At 34.1% G+C, this 16,639-nt stretch overlaps 1 protein-coding gene across 6 annotated transcripts in view; it reads right to left on the reverse strand.

The window, feature by feature from the left end:
* Nucleotides 1–16,639, reverse strand: part of SLC4A10 (solute carrier family 4 member 10) — a 366,372-nt gene that overhangs the window by 19,653 nt on the left and 330,080 nt on the right. For all 6 annotated transcript variants that reach the window (XM_051986269.1, XM_051986272.1, XM_051986271.1 and 3 more), the window contains 4 exons: nucleotides 5,746–5,997; nucleotides 4,264–4,332; nucleotides 1,549–1,722; nucleotides 606–728 (listed from right to left, as the gene is read on the reverse strand). In XM_051986269.1, coding sequence (XP_051842229.1) covers nucleotides 606–728; nucleotides 1,549–1,722; nucleotides 4,264–4,332; nucleotides 5,746–5,997 — 618 coding nt within the window. The remainder of the gene's footprint in view (nucleotides 1–605; nucleotides 729–1,548; nucleotides 1,723–4,263; nucleotides 4,333–5,745; nucleotides 5,998–16,639) is intronic.

Raw genomic sequence — 16,639 nt, forward strand, 5'->3', positions numbered from 1 at the left:
CATTGTTTGGTTAAAGTAACCAAGGACTGACAACATTTTTGCTGTAGTCTGTTGGCCAGTACTTATTTCTTATTTTTAACAAAATAAAGGTAATGATTTGTTCCTTGCTTTTTTACATATATGTAATCAAGTTAATCTTTATATATGTAGGGATTAGAAGACACTACAATTCATTATCAGTTGTCTGCATTACTCAGGATAGGGGTTTTTTAAACCAATTGTAGTACCTGAAGATTGTATATATAAATATTCAAATTATGAATTCAATGGAATTTGAGTTGGCTCACTTTATAAATAGAAGCTACCATTCCCTAAAATAGCCTCATATTTTCAATATGTCTGCATTTAAACAAATCAAGTATGCACTTTCTTTTTTTCTTTCCAAATGCCAGTTTTCTGGTGTCATATTTTAGGCTTTCTATCCAGCCAATTCACATCTGTCAGGATCAGTGATTACATAAAATGAAACGGGGTAATCTAGTTGTTTCAAATAAATTTTGCTGTTAAAAACCAATGGTTGGGTAGGAAATGATGACTTTCATTATTAAAGAGAATTGAATTTTAAAATGAAAAAAAATCTAAAACTGTTTTTTCTTCTGACCTACCTCTTTTTCAGCATCTTCCAATTTCTTTTTCTTGCTCTCAGGCATCAAATCATCCAACCAGCTTAATTCTCGTTTGGTAAAAAATAAATCCATCAATTTTCTTACAAACACCAAAGCTAATACCTATAAGCAAAAAGGGGCATTATTCCAAAGCATAGTAAACCTATTATATGTGCATATGAATTTAATGGAAACCTATCAAATCACACTGATATGTTTTATTTTAGTTGATATAAAAATAAATGTTAGTATAGTAATATATCATCTGGACTGTATTGCTTAGAACTCGAAATCACTTCTAGCACATAAGAAATACTTAATAAAAAAAGTATTACAGGCTTCATTATGAAAGGATTGGGCATATTGTAATGATGATGGTGAAAGAAATTTTAAAATTCACATTTCTATTATGAATTAGGATTAAGATAAACTTATAAAATCTATTAACTCATATTTTTTAATGTCAGCATTAGATACAAGGAACTCATGAATATTAATAACAGCATATTTCTATATTGGCATTTGTGTGTGTGTGTGTGTAAGTGTGTGTTGAGTATCTCTTTTTAACTTATAGAACATCTGAGAGACTAAATTTGAAAGTCACTGAATTCCAAAGTACTCCTTTTATCATGATATTTATACCTTAATCTCAAGGTTGGATGGTTTTAAAATATTTATTTTTCCTCCAAAATTTAATACCTTGACCATTATCCTCACAAGTAAGGGGACAAAATGCCTAAATGATTGAAATTTACAGATAATCCAAACGCTAGTTTTTTGTCACTAGTTTTAATCTATCATCTCACCAAAATGAACATTTCAGTTTTATAATATTTCTTTCTTCCCATCCTCTGAATAGAAGACCCAATAAAATTTCCGCCTGACAGATAACACTGTTGCTCCTCCTATAGAGGGAGTTAAGAAGAAGATAATGTTTTCATACCATCATGGGAAAGACAATGGCAGCTCTTGAAACTTTGATTATCCATAGGAGGCCAAGGCAACTCATCTGAATGATGGTGAAGAGATGGACTTTGCGAAGAGGTACATGCCGTAGGTATATGAAATCTGGCTGGTGTTTTGCTGGCATCCAGAAAAGCTTTATTCTGTCAAAGAACTGCAAGAGAAATTAAATTGTTTTGATTAATAATATGAAAGAAAAACCATATCATTATAAATTGATGGTGCAGTCTTAACATTTTAGATTCACTTAACATTCCACTCACATTTTTTTACCCATTTAAGTGCTAGATCCCTCAATTTTCCTGGTTTTTAATGGAACCAAGTTATCCCTGCAGTCAGTCTTATGCTGTCAGTCTTAATAATAACAGGAAATCTTAAAATTAAATACATTCCACTTTTATTAGGAGGTTGGATAAAGCATTAACAGTTGGACATACTCTAACTAGAATCTAATATGATGTCATTTTGGTCCTCTTCAAAGATGAAGGATGACAACAAGGGGAGATTCATCTATCTGATGAACTCATTTGTGCCCATTACTCTTTATCTGAGAAGGTCCTTGAGGAGAATATTAAATCACTATTTAAATTGCCATTATTGCTATCCCATTGTGTATTTGGAGGACATTGTTCAATGGAGGATAAACAAGGAGAGCTTTTTGAATTATTTATTTTGAATACTTAAGAAAAGAATTTGTCTTCATATCTGTATGTGAAGCAAAATTCATAAGATAGAACCTTCTTTAAAAAAAAGGGAGAAGGAAAGTAAAATGAAATCACTTGCCTTACGTATAAATGTCTCAGATTTTATAGAACTAATTTTCCCAGCGAACCTTTTTCCAGATGTGAAGATGTATAATTGCATAAGTGTACCTTGGTGTGTGGGTGGGTTGAATTGTTATTGTTTAAGTGGCACATTTGCTTTACTTTGAGTTTTCAAAGTGTTGGAATGAATATAGAAGTGACTGTGCAGCTGAATGCAGAAACAGTGTACGTGAGAACACTGTGATTTCTGTTGATGTTTTTTGCTACCACATTTTAGAGTGAGAAACCTAGATAATAAGTTTTTTAATATTGCCAAACAACCAGGTAACTTCTATAGAATCCTCCCACACATATGGGAGTGATCTAACTTTTCCCTTGTTAATACGGATGCGGAACAAATGTGTGATGACTAACATTCAAGTAATAGTAACAATTACAAAATTTATATTGTTTTTGTCTCTTCTTCTGATTTTTCCACATTCACTAATATTTGCAGTATGAAGCCTGGACGCTCCACTTCTATTTTCAATAAACACTCCATCAGGTACTTTTTTTGTCCTGTTTCATTTATTCCTACTTAAAACTCATTAGATTTCTCTCCTAGGCCTTAGTAATGTTTTCCTCAATTCTCATTTGAAAGATTCACACCCCAAACAATTCCAATTTGACATTTTTGCTTAATTCTAAACCTCATGGATACAAAATCAAGTGAGTGGAATTAGGGGAAAAAATCTGTTGAAACCTATCAAAACTATTTTACTTTGTTTCTTAAACTCATGCTGCTGTATTTATGTGAGCCTGGGGCCTAATAATAAATACTTTTCACTTAGAGATGAAATTAGTGCTAGTGGAACTTTTGCCAAAGGCAAAAAAAAAAAAAAAACCACATACACACACACAGCAAAACAAACAAACAAAACCTCTTTTGCCTGACTGCCTTATAGAAAACCAAAATCATTGGAAGTGCACTTTTCTGGGAGGAAAAGTTCTTGGAATGAATGAACTTTTGTGTGGGGAAATGCAGCTTCTCTCAATGACTCACCTTAGAGATATCAATTCTACCTAGCATCATATGGGCTACTTCTTACTATCTTATCCCTTTGAGGGAGACTTAGAAATCAACTCAAGATCTTAGAATTATATATATTTTGTCTCAATATTGAGCTCAGAGCCAAGTTTCTACCCTTCTTTATGAATAACAGGAGCTGGTTCTTTACTCAACAATAGGGCTCTGTACTGGCCTAATACCAAAAATGAATCAGACCTAACGTTGAGTCTTTCCTTCTCCATGTTTTTAATATACAGAGAAATAAATAGGTGAGTAGGTTTGTCATAGGAAGACTACACAGTTTTTGTAGGTTCCTTTATTCAATCTGAGATAAATTAAACTTACCAATAAACTTCCCCTAGAACTATAGATTCTCTTATTCTGAAAGCAATAAAATGCTTGGTTTGGATATAATTTAGTTATAGAACTCAGTAAGGATGTTTATACGTAAAGGAAAATATTAAGCACTGATAGTTTGCTCCCAACTTCTACAATATTAACAATATCTTTTTACTCAGATAATACTCATTCTTTTTGTTGTGAATAGAATCTATTTTATCCCACAGTGTTAATTCGTATTGACAAATAATTCTGTAGGAATGTGAATAAGAGGTAAGATAGAAATGAAAAGGACTTCAGGCTTTTTAATGCAACCTTTTCTTTTTATAAATGAAGAAAGCTAAGATTCAGGGAGGATTCAGGGAGGTGCTAGAAGGATTCTACTTTAGCCTTTTGTAGTCATAGTAAATCTTGTCCAATTTAGAGAGACTATGTGAGATATAGCAGTGTTAGTTCCTAAACTGACTATGCTTTTGTCCATAGAATTTATCATAATATAGTACATTGCAGAGCTTGCTACAAGTTTATATCATGTCATACTTACCTGAATTCCCTTTAGAGACGAGGCACCCATGTAAAGAAATACCCCATAAAGCACTGGCATTGGAATAAACTGGAAAGGGAGGAAAATCAAAGCAGAGAAAATAACATACAATTTGTAATTTTCAGATATCATTCTGATATATTATTTCATGATTACCAAAGATTCTTACTATGACTAGTAGAAGAAAAATATATCACAATATATTTTTTAGAAAATTTGACTTTTGTCTTTATACTGCTAAAACATCAAGATGAAAAGAGAAAAATGCAGTTAATATCCAGTGGCTTTTTGTTATGACCAGGCCAGAAGCTTGTAAACAATTATATTTTCCCTCTTTTATCCAGAAGTTTAGGTATCATCTCATTTACTGTAGGCTACAACCTTGTGGAGAAGCAATAAAAATGTATAAAATTCTAATCCAAAGCAAAATAATTTCATTATATTCTTTTACTCATAGTCCACTGAACAAGGTAACAGCTTAAAATCTAATTAGTAAAACCTACAACAGTTCCTTAAAGTATGTAAGACAAAGCAACCATTATTTAAAGTTTTACAATGGATAGATTATCCCATTTTATATTTAACAAAATGAGTGCATGCATGGACAATTGCCATGAAATAGGTTTACGGTGTATTTAGAGTAGGAGATGGCAAATGTGAACATGGACAAGTCTATGCTCATCTCAGTGCCTCTACGCAATGCTCAATATCATTAATTGGAATTATATCTGCCCGCTGAGAAGAAAATAGATCCTTTACTTAGTTTGAATCTCCATCAAATTTAGAATATGTCAGATTTTTATTGCAAAAAAAAATCAATGATGTCAGTCACAAACAAAAAAATGCATTTTTTCAAGAACTTGATCACCGTTATAATTCAATTTAACCATCTCAAGATGATGTTCAGTCATTTTCAGTTAAGCCCAGCTCTTTGTGACCCCATTTGGCAAAGACTGGAGCGGTTTGTCATTTCCCTCTACAACTCATTTTACAGAGGAGGAACTGAGGAAAACAGTGTTAAGTGACTTGCCCAGGGTCACACAATTAATTAGTTAAGTTTCTGAGGCTGGATTTCACCTCATAAAGATGAATCTTCTGATTATAAGTCTAGTGTTCCATCTACTGTGCTATCTACATACCTCTAATTTAGACATTTACTTTTGTCAAGTTAAAGTACATGGGATCAAAGATTTACAATTGAAGGAAACTTTAGAAGTCATTCCTAACCCCCTCTTTTATTTTTGAAAACCAGGCTAGAGGAGCTCAAAATGGAACTGGAAGTTTTGTTTCAGTAAAGATCATATTTTTGCTTTTGGTAAAATTAGCTATGAACATTTATGTAAAGACTATGTTAAAGAGAGAACAATCTATCATTTTGACCAATTTGCTGAGTCATTTTTGCAAAATGTAAATTTTTTATTATTTACAATGACACATATACTTTGCCTCTTGATTCTATCCATAAAGTTAGATCTAATTTACCTTGAGAATGCTGGTCATAAAGACAGATGAACCCATAAGGATAAAAATCATGAGCCCTGTAACTCTTTGTTCTCGGATGCCAAGAAACTTGGGTTGTTCCCCTGGGGCTGAACATTCAGATTCCAGTTTCAGGCTGTTTACATGAGTAATTGAGAGAACTGTGGCAGCCACAAACCATGGGAGTCCCATAATGGAGCACACGCCAAGCATGACTGCCACCATCAGTAAATCCAGATGGTACCCACATCCTTTCTGTTGGGAGGAAACAAAGATTCTTACTTCTAATACCTGAAGAAAGACCAAGAGTAAATACCACCATGCATCGATAGCAGCAAGAACACAGATATTATTTAATCTTTTGTAACTTGTATTTGTAAAAGTCAAAGATGTAAAAGTAATAGATATTACATAAGTACCTAGGAAACTAGTTTTATTAGCAGATGTATTGCAGCTAGAATCAATTTTAGAAGCTCATGCTTTTACAGATTAAACGTGTTCCCTGATTAATGTCATCTCAATTTTCAATATATTTCCAATATATATGTAAATTCAGGAAAAAATTAAATTCATATCTATTAGCCAAAATTAATAAATATCTACTGTGTGTATGACACTATACATAGAGTTGGGAATAAAATTATAAAGACAAAATTATACTTGAAGTCAAGCAATTCATATACTACAGTGGGAGTGATATAAAACACGTGTACCAATAGGTATAATTCACAGCACTTGAAAGGCAATTGGGTGGCACAATGGATAGAATATTAGATTTGGAGTGAGAAAGATCCAAGTTCAATCCTCCCTCATACTTTTACTAGTTTGATCCTGGACGAGATATTTAATCTTTCATTTGTCTCAATTTCTTTACCTGTAAAAATGGGGTTAAAAATAATGCCTACCTCCCAGGGTTGTTTTGAGGACAAAATGAGGCAATATTTGTAAAAACATTTGTGCTTAAAGTTCTATGTGAATGCTAGTTATTATGGAAAAAAATAGAGCAAAGTCTTTTGGAAGAGATGGCACATGAAATGAATCTTGAAAAAGACAGATTCTGAGGCACAGTGATAAAGGAAAAGCAGCAGAAAATGCATGGAGACAGGATATAGGAGGTCAAATTCAAGTAATGATTACTAATCTGACATGGATGGAATATAGAGTTTATGAAAGGTAGGAATTGTATAAAGGCTTGAAAAATGGTTTGGAGTCAGAATAACAGGAAATAGGGAGTTATTTAAGGCTTAAGAGAAGGAGAATGACACGGTCAGATTGTGCCTTAGTAAGATTATTTTGGCAAATTTAGGATATAAATTAGAAAGAAGAGAACAAAGGAAGAGAGAACAAGTAGAATGGTATTATAATAATCTAGGCAAGAAATGATGAGTTACTGAGTGGAAGTGAATGTAAGGAAGGCAATAATTGTAAACTATATTATGTGAAAGGTGATGATGATGAAGAAGAATGAAAAGTCAAGAATGTTTCTGAGGCTAGAAACCTGAGTGGCATGAGAATATAGTGCTAACAATAGGAATAGAAAATTTTGAAAAAGAAGATTTGAGGGGGAAGAATATAAATTCTGTTTTGGACATGATGAATTTGAAATGCTTATTGAATATAGAGGAGGATTTATTCAGCAGGCAGTTGGCAATATGGGTCTGGAGCTCAGAAGAGAGATTTGGGATGAATTTAGGAGTTATCTGCATAAAGGTGATAGCTGAACTCACAGGATCTTATGAATTCACCAGTAGTAAACTTGTAATCTGAAAAGAGGAAAAAGTCTTGGGGGAATATCCATGTTTAGGGAAGGTAGAAAGAAAGAAAGGGGAAGAAATGGATGATGAATCTAAAAAAAGATGGAAAGAACTATGTCTCCAAGCAATTATTCCTTCAGGCTCTGCTCTGGTTCTTCTTACTTTCTTAAATTATTGGCTCCCCATTAGGGAGCTTATGAGAAGTATTAAAAGGCAAGAAGGGAACCAGAAGAGAAGAGCACCAAAAAGACAAAAGAAAGAGTGTGTAATAGTGTAAAAAGCTATGAAAAGTCAGAGGATGAGGACTAAATTGTGAGACCATCAGTAACTCTGATCAGAAATTTCATTATATGGGGTTGAGAAGATAATGGTGGAAGTGGAAGTGTCATGAATAGGTAATTCTTTCTAGGTTCTTGGCAGTAAAATAGAGAATATAGGATTGTAATTTAAAATGATGTTAAGATCAAAGGAGAGTTTTTTAAGTTTGTGGAAGATCTGGCAATGTTTATAAGTATCAGGAAAGGAACCAGGAGAAAATGAGAGACTGAAGATGTAAGAAGAGGGAATGAACCTAGAGAGAATGAGGGAGAAAGAATAAGGTGTAAAACAGCTGATCTGGTCAGTATGATAAAGTGTTTTTTGGGGGAGTATGAAAGGATTACTTTGTAGCATGGAAGGTCCAGTTGAGATTGGATGGAACAGAAAAGTCAGATGATGTTTACCTTGAGTTTAGAGCATAAATGTTGGCAAAAGGGCAAGGGTTTCAAGAGTGGAGGGCAGTTGAATTGATCAATTATAGGGTCAAGTATATGAAGAAAAGAATGCAGAGCCAGAACATGATTGATATTGATTTTCTCTTCTGAGAAAAGGATGGAAAGAGTTGTGGTGAAGGTAAATAATTAGTTTAGGAAAAGTGAAGTAGAGAGATAGAGAGGAAATTAGGAAAATAAAAGAGACTTTCAAAGTTTCAGATAAATGAGTGGCAGAATTTTAGGTGATAATAGGAACTAAATATTAATCACCCCTATGAGTACCTGAGATAGCATCAAGGTAAGCCTGAGAATTGAGAAGTAATGGAAGGGAAACTGAGGGCAGAAAGAGAGGTGTAAAGAAATCCTGTGACTCAGATAATGGACTTTGAAAAGGGAGGAAGAATGTCCCAAGAACTAGTAGATGATTACACCTAGTATTGGAATATACAGATATCAAGAGATGGAGTGAACCTCAAATAAGGAGATTCTGAAGAGTGACTAGTGGTAAAGAAGGTCAAGAAATAACAAAGAGCAGGCCAACTTCTTTTGGCCAAGTGTAGAGAGTGGGCATTCAAGAAGGAGCAACTAACTTATAGAGGGAGGGTACCCAAGGATGTAGCTTCTTTTGGAGAGTCAGATTTTTGTGACTGCTATAAGATACAAAGAGTATAAAATGTAGAAATCTATAATGAAGAGGATATTGTTAAACAATAAGGTAGGGACTCCAGAGAATGGAATAGGATTTTAATACAGAGAAATATAGAGACAGTAGAGAGGGTAAACTAAGGTAGATAGGAATGAGAATTTGAGAAGTAGCAAGGGAAAGATTGTAGACCCAGTAGATTACTTTTCAACCACAAGTTTAAGGAGCACAGGAGATGGGAGACTGCCAGCCATAAGCCAGGGAAAGAATTCCATAAGCAAGTCCCCCACCTCTAGAGTCCTCTGACTCCAATGACCATGGAGATTGAGGATGGTGGATTCACTTTTCCCAATTCGAGACTCCTAATCTTGGGGAGCTGTCAGTGAAGGCAGGAGGGAACTCTGCTTAGGCATCTAGGTCCGTGATTCCATACAGACCTTTCATACAAGGCTATTCTACCCTTATCAGCTTACCCTAATGATGAGACAAATGTATTTTGTTTCCTTTTCCTTTACTTTGGGAATGATTTTAGAAATGACCCTATTTACTTTTCATTTGAGACTTTACTCTCACAGTTATCTGTGCGATAGAGTTTAGCATCTGTAGTATCTTCTTTTCCATTGGTTCCTTCTTTCAGGCTTCCTCTATCTTAAAACAAAACAAAACAAAACAAAACAAACAAAACATATTTTCTTGAGCCTGCAGCCCTTCTAGCTATCATCTACTCCCTTCTTCCTTTTGCTGCCAACTCCTCAAACATGTGGTCTACACACACAGCCTCCACTCCTTACCATCTGAAGTCACTGCAATCTGGCTTCCACCCCCACCACTCTATGAAAACTGCTCTCTTAAAGGTTACTGATGACCTTTTTCTTGTCAAATCCAATGGCCATTTCTCAGGCTTCATTCTCCTCAATCTTTCTGTTACTTTTGATACTGTTAACCACCCACTTTTTCTGGACTTGGCCCTCCTCTCCCTCCTCTCTTCTCTCACTATACACCCTCCCTCACTGAGCTCATCCACCCTCATTGCTTTAATTCTCACTTCTATGCAGATGATTCTCAAAGCTATATCTTCAGTCTCAACTTTTCACCAATTCTCCAGTCCCATATGTTGTTTGAGTATGGAACATCTCTGGTTGCATGTCCTACTGTAGTCTTAAACTCATGCTTTAAATTGAGTTCACTGGGCTTTAAAGTCCTCCTACCCCGTTGCCTGAGTTTCTCATTTCCATCATTTGTACCATCAAATTTTCAGTTTTGTAGACTACAAATTTTGTAGTCACCTTTGAGTATCCCCTTTCCTTGGTCTCTTTTGCCCAATTTGCTATCAATTATGATTTCTCCCCTTAGAAACATCTCTCAGATATTTCTTTCCTCTCTTTTGCCCCTACCACTATTCATACTTTTTGTTCATTCATGCTTTAACAAATTAAGTAGTAAACCAATTTAATTCAACAAGCATTTATTAAACATCTTCTATATACTTGGGTAGAAAACCAAAAACAAAACAGTCTCTTCCTTCAAGGAAATTATATTTAACTGGGGAGCAAGATGGTATATAGAGCATTCAGATTTTTATTCCCCTTTTTCTGGGCTGTTGAAATAGTTGGTCTCTCTGCCTCCAATTTCTCCATACTTTACTGTTCCTAGACATACTTTCCTAAAATACTACTGTTTTTGTGCTTCATTCTTTTGATCAATAACTTACCATCATTCCTTACTACATGCCACAGTAAATTAAACTCTTTTGTCTGATTTGAAGGGCATTAATAATTTGGCCTCTCCTTACTTAACTAAATATTGCCTCTATCAATGCACCTTCTGCTACATTTTATCTTTCCCTATAAAAGCTATGATCGTTCCAGACAATGTTAACAAACAGCATGAACAAATACACTCCTGGAGGTGAGAAAATGAAATTCATGTTCAGACAACAGCCAATACTGTAGTCTGGTTTGGATAGAACATATGAAATGAAATTGTGGAAAATAAGATGAAAAAGGAGATTTGGCATCCAATCAGGGAGGGGCTTAATGCAGGCTAAACAGCTTGGACTTTATTTTGTGGGCAAATACAGATCACTAAATGTTTTTAAGTCCGGAAGTGACAGACTCAGAGCTGTAGTTTGAGAGGATTATCCTGGCAGTGATAAGTGGGATGGATTTTGAGGATGCTACAGATGTAGAAATCATTTAAGAGTTAATTTTATTATATATTTAAAAGAAGTAGTAAATTGTACTTAGTAGATTTGTAATTTCATGTGCAATCATCTTTTCATTAAGCTGTTATGAAAATATTTATTTTATTCCATAAATTAAAATTAAATAAAAAATTTAAATTAAAAAAAATAGTCTGCCACAAAAATCCAGGGAAGAGGTAAAGAAAATCTAAACTGTAGAGGTAGAATTCAGGTAAGAAAGGCAGTGCCAGAATCTCCAGGACTTGACAACTGTATAAAGGGGAAGGAAGTAGAGGAAGAAGAGTATGAAGAACTTGGTTCATCTATAAAAAGTAGGTATCTTTGCTTTAAAAATTGGGATGGGGGGCAGGTTCACTAATAATGTTTGCATTGCATTTTTAAGAAATGTCACTATTTGATAAGTAAATTCACAAGGTCCCTATTATGAACTATTCTAAATATCTGTGCCTTGCATAAAGAACCGGAAATGAACTTACCTAGATTTCTCATTTTGTCAATGAGAGAAATAAGGCCAGAAATAGATGACCTATTCAAGGTCACATAAATAATAATTCACCAAGTTATTTATGATACCAAGTTCAGTTCTCTTCTTGATACTGACTATGCTGCTTCCTCACCTAGTAGGGGCTTAATAAATATCTATTAAATTGAATTTGCTGAGTGCACATCTGTTCAAAGATTTCATTTGAATCAGGTACCCTTCTTTTTTCTCACCATTTTTTCAGAACCTTTCCCAGAAAGACACCATACTAGATGGTCAATCAGGACAATATTGTGGAATTAAAGAAGGAAGAATGACGGAATTTTTTAATAGAGATAATTTTCTTTTGAGCAGTTTTAAGCATACAACAAAAAAGAATATGGGTGGTGTGGGGCAGATGTAGTGCAGATAGTTGAGAGAATTTAGTCATCAATATGGCCACTGCAATATGATTTAGAAACCTTCTGAGTGCCAGGAACTTAGGACACAATTCTCTTCTTCAAGCCCGAATAAATGTGACCAAATTGGGGAGGTGAGGAAAGAGGGAGAGGAGAGAGAGACACACACACAGAGAGACAAAGAAAAAGAAAGAGACACAGAGACAAAGAGACAGAGACAAAGAGAGAGAGAGAGACATAGAAAGACAAAGACAGAGAGACACAGAGATGGGGAGAGAAAGATGGAGACAGAAAGAAAGACAGAGAAACAGACAGAGACAGAAAGAGACAAAGAGAGAGAGAGATGGAGACAGACAGAGAAAGACAGAGACAAAGACAAAGAGAGACAGAGAGACAGAGACAGAGACACACAGACACAAATAGATACAAAGAAAGAAAGAGAGAAATTGCATGCACAGAAAGATATTAATAATGTTCTCCTGTATGTGAAAAGAAGCATACTTAATAGATCCTGTCAAAAAAGTCTTGAAAAAGAGAATGGGATGTCAAGAGTTAGTGATACATACCAAGAATAAGGAACTTAAAGCAATTCTAAGTAAGCAAATTCCTGGAAGTTTTTTTTTTAATACAAAAAAGAATAAGCATCTGGTCCCTTAATAAATTATATTGGAAAATTACTTCTATAATTGAGGGTTTAGTTACCCATCACTCTTAAGAAAATAGTTCTGAAGATAGAAAAATGATGATCTGTGGTACTTGGGTTATACATGCTCTATTTAGCCACAGGGGACAGAACTAGGAAGAAGTTGTGTATATTATATAAGGGAAGACTTAGGTTTGATTTCCTAACAGTTAGAACTAATAGGTTCCATTTCCCCATTTGTTCACAATCATAGGATCAAAGATTCAGAAGTGGAAGAGACTTTAGAGGTTATCTTTTAGAATCCAGATGTCTCATTTTATAAATGAAGTAACTGAAGCTCAGAGAGATGTTGAAGATCATGTGAACTACTAAGTGTCAGAACTGGGTCTGGGATTTAAATCTACAAACTGATTCCAAATCCAACATTTTTTTGACTATATTATTCTGCCTTCATATTGTAGAGAATTCAAGTTCAGGTATAGATTGGACTTGATCTCTGAGATCAGTTTCTTTCTATCTTTTTTTAATAGAATTTTTTCTAGTTAATCTTTTTTTCTCCCTTTCATTCCTCCTTTTGAAAACCAAAAAATAAGAAAAACTTAATCCTTGTAAGAAATATGTACAATGCGAGAAAAGCTTGTTAATCCCATAGTTCTGTGAATTCTGGGTTTGGCCATAGTACCACTGCAGAAGAGTGAAAAATACAAGGCTACTGTTACTAACAGGACTTTTCTTCTGAATGATGCTTATTGCAGGTTCATGGGTGGTAACAGCAGGGGAAGTGAGATCAAGTCCCCCAAAAGCAGGTGGCTTGGGGATTTGGAAGAGAGTCCTTAGGCATGTCTTGGACTTGTCTTAGTTCAGCTATTTGCTATGGTTTTATTATGAGGAAATTTAAATTTCTACACCTGTGATTTATAAAATCTATTTTATACTTAAGTGGGATACCGACTTAGAGCAAGCAGAAGAGTAGACAATTCCTTCAAAAAAGACTTTGCTAGAATTAAATCTGTGGCTCTTTGAAGGAGGACAGAAACTATAAAAATACCATTTTGCCCCATAGTTTGGTGTATCAAGCTGGACATCTTGATTAAATACAAATTGGAGAAATTAAAACCACTCTAGAAATTCACATCACCTCAAAGTTTTCCCACTTGACTTTCATTTAAAATGTGTCTTTACATACTTGGACTTCCTTACCAAATTTGTAGCTGGAATAAATGTCAGCCAAGAGGAAGTATCCCCCTCTCGGTACATAACAGAGAGAGCTCTACCTTCTGACATGTTTCTGAGGAATTTATTCTCAGATAGAGACAGGACTGGAGCATTGATTCTCACATTCATATATGAATCATAGGAAATGGACATATGGGAGGAAAAGGGAGCATAGCAACAGGTGATGCTACACCAGACCCCACTAAAACCAACATGCAGCAAGACAAGAGGCCAGCCAAGAGGACCATCTGATACCCAGATGCCACTGCTGAAAAAATTCATTCCAAAGCTTGGCAGCAATTTCCTGCATCTGTCAAGTTAACCACATGAAAGACTATAGATTGACATGAAGAACCAGGCTGACAAAGAGGGCAGAAAAGAACACATCAAATGCTATAATCCTCAAGAGGATGCGGAGCCAAGAGAATGTTGCAAATGCATTCATTTACTCAAATGATCTGTGATTGTATTGCTCCTTATTAAAAATGATGTCAAGGAAGAGTGAACTGTTTGCAGATGCACATTGAGTTGATCTTAATTAGATTTTCATAAAAACTTTTCCTCCCTCCCCAAAAAGGTGATTTAAAAATGTTTCTCCCATTGGTAGAAAACTCATTTCAAAACTCATGTAGATAGGATGTGATTACTCTTTGACCCTTGATTCTCATTGTTAGGCACATATCCCAAAGAGATCAAGGAAAAAGGGCGAGGTCCCATATGTAGAAAAAATATTTATAGTAGTTTTTTTGTATGACAAGGCACTGGAAACTAAGGAGGTGTGAACCTATTGAGGAATGGCTACTCACATTATGGTATATGGATGTAATGGGATATTATTACACCATAAGAACTGGAGAAATGGAAAACTTCAGAGGAAACTGTGAAGACCACTATGAATTCATGCAGAATGAAGTGAACAGAACTTTGAGAACAGTTTATATAATAGCACTAATATTATGAAGAACAACAACTTTGAAAGACTTTAGAACGCTGAACAATGCAATGACAAACTTTAATTTCCAAAGCGACAAAGAGGAAGCATACTTCCTAAGAGTAAGAAAATGGACTTAAATGAAGATTATGACACATCTCTTTATAAATGGCCAATATGAGAATTTGTTTTTGCTGGATTATGCATATTTGTTATAAAGGTTTGATTTGATATAAAAATAAAAATGAACAAATTATAAATTTTAAAAAGTATGTACCCTTAGATTGTTTTTCAAAGAGGCTCAGACTGAAAGTATTCCTCTTTACTAGATAAAAAAATACAGACACATGATCATAGAAAGACCAATAAAAAAGTATATGCAAAAAATCAAAAAATTACAGTAGAGGGATAGGAGACAAAAGAAAAAGAAATAAGTACCTACACAATAGTTTTTTTTTTTTAAATTAGAATTCTCCTTGAATCCCTCTATCATTCTATATCATTTTAGATACTGTCATGAATGCTTACACAAGATACTGACTGATTTACTCTGATTGCTATCTTTATTCAAAAAATTTTCCCCATTGAAATTAGAGAGAATTTCTGTTTATCCATAAAGGCTTCAAAATGTATCTTCTTTGATATATACTCAATGTTTATAATATGGTTTTAATTTCTCCTAAAACACAAGAGGATCTTTGATGTTTACTCTCAAAGCAAGTGGTTGGCAAGGTTTTCATCACTTTTGGAAAATATTAAATCAACAAAACAATTTAACAGGTCTGTTTTATAGTTATCTTTCCTTAAGTCTATGTCTCTAATGATATTTACCAAAGTTACTATGGCCTTCTATGCATGAGAACAGACCAAGCTGAAATGTTAAAAAACCAAGAGAATTAGGGAAAAGAGGTTGGTGGGAAAAGTGGTAAAAATACCATCAATTATTGTAGTTAGAAATTGAGAAATCCAAATTTAGACATTCAAAGACTGATAAATTTTTACTGAAGCTTTCACTAATCTCAGGTGGGTGTTTTTTTTTAAACAATACACAAATTATTACAAACACATCATTTGGAAAAGCTTAGCAATTATCAAGGACATATGACAATAATAAATATATAATCTCCTTCAAAAAAGGGCTTATACACTAAGTTGTTCTCTCCAACTATAATATACTTTAGCATTTTGCTCTCCCAACAGTCGTTCTTTGAATCACATTTATTTATTATAAATAGCAATAGTTCTGTTTTTCATATCATAATATCATATCTGCATCATAACAAATAGCTTAAAAAGAAATTTTCTTATCTCATCAAGTCACATACAATCCTATAAAACACGATATGATTTCAATTGCTCTGGTAATCTAAATTTTTCTTCCTATGTTTTCAAGGGTAGGCATGTGAAAATAGTTGGCAATTCCCCAGGATATCAGAACAAAAACAAGATAGTGCATGTTCTATTTTTATAGAGATTGCTTTAGATTTTTTTTTAACCACTCAATAACTGTATTGATTGCATTTAGCATGGGTTACTGAAAAGGAGAGTATTCTGTCTAAGCATTTTATAGTAATTACATAGCAGCTAAATTTTTTTCAGTTTTCACAGCAGCAAAGTGAAATCATATCTAAGTTAGTAAATAAATGAAGATGAAGTGCCTTCATTGAAAAATGTTATATTTATTTAAAAATAAAATAAATTATTTTATTGAATTCAGTGAGAATGCCAAAAATCCCTCTATAATATGAGGTTTTCTTTTTTTACTCTTAGAAAATTTTTTTTATAGAAATGCTTTCAAGAGAATGAAAGGAAAAGAATTTGAAGACCAAAAAAAAAGGTACATATAATTCACACAGGTGTGTGTGTAAGGGCAAATT

Source organism: Antechinus flavipes, chromosome 3 (assembly GCF_016432865.1).
Source record: "Antechinus flavipes isolate AdamAnt ecotype Samford, QLD, Australia chromosome 3, AdamAnt_v2, whole genome shotgun sequence".
In the NCBI taxonomy this organism is placed as follows: Eukaryota; Metazoa; Chordata; class Mammalia; order Dasyuromorphia; family Dasyuridae; genus Antechinus; species Antechinus flavipes.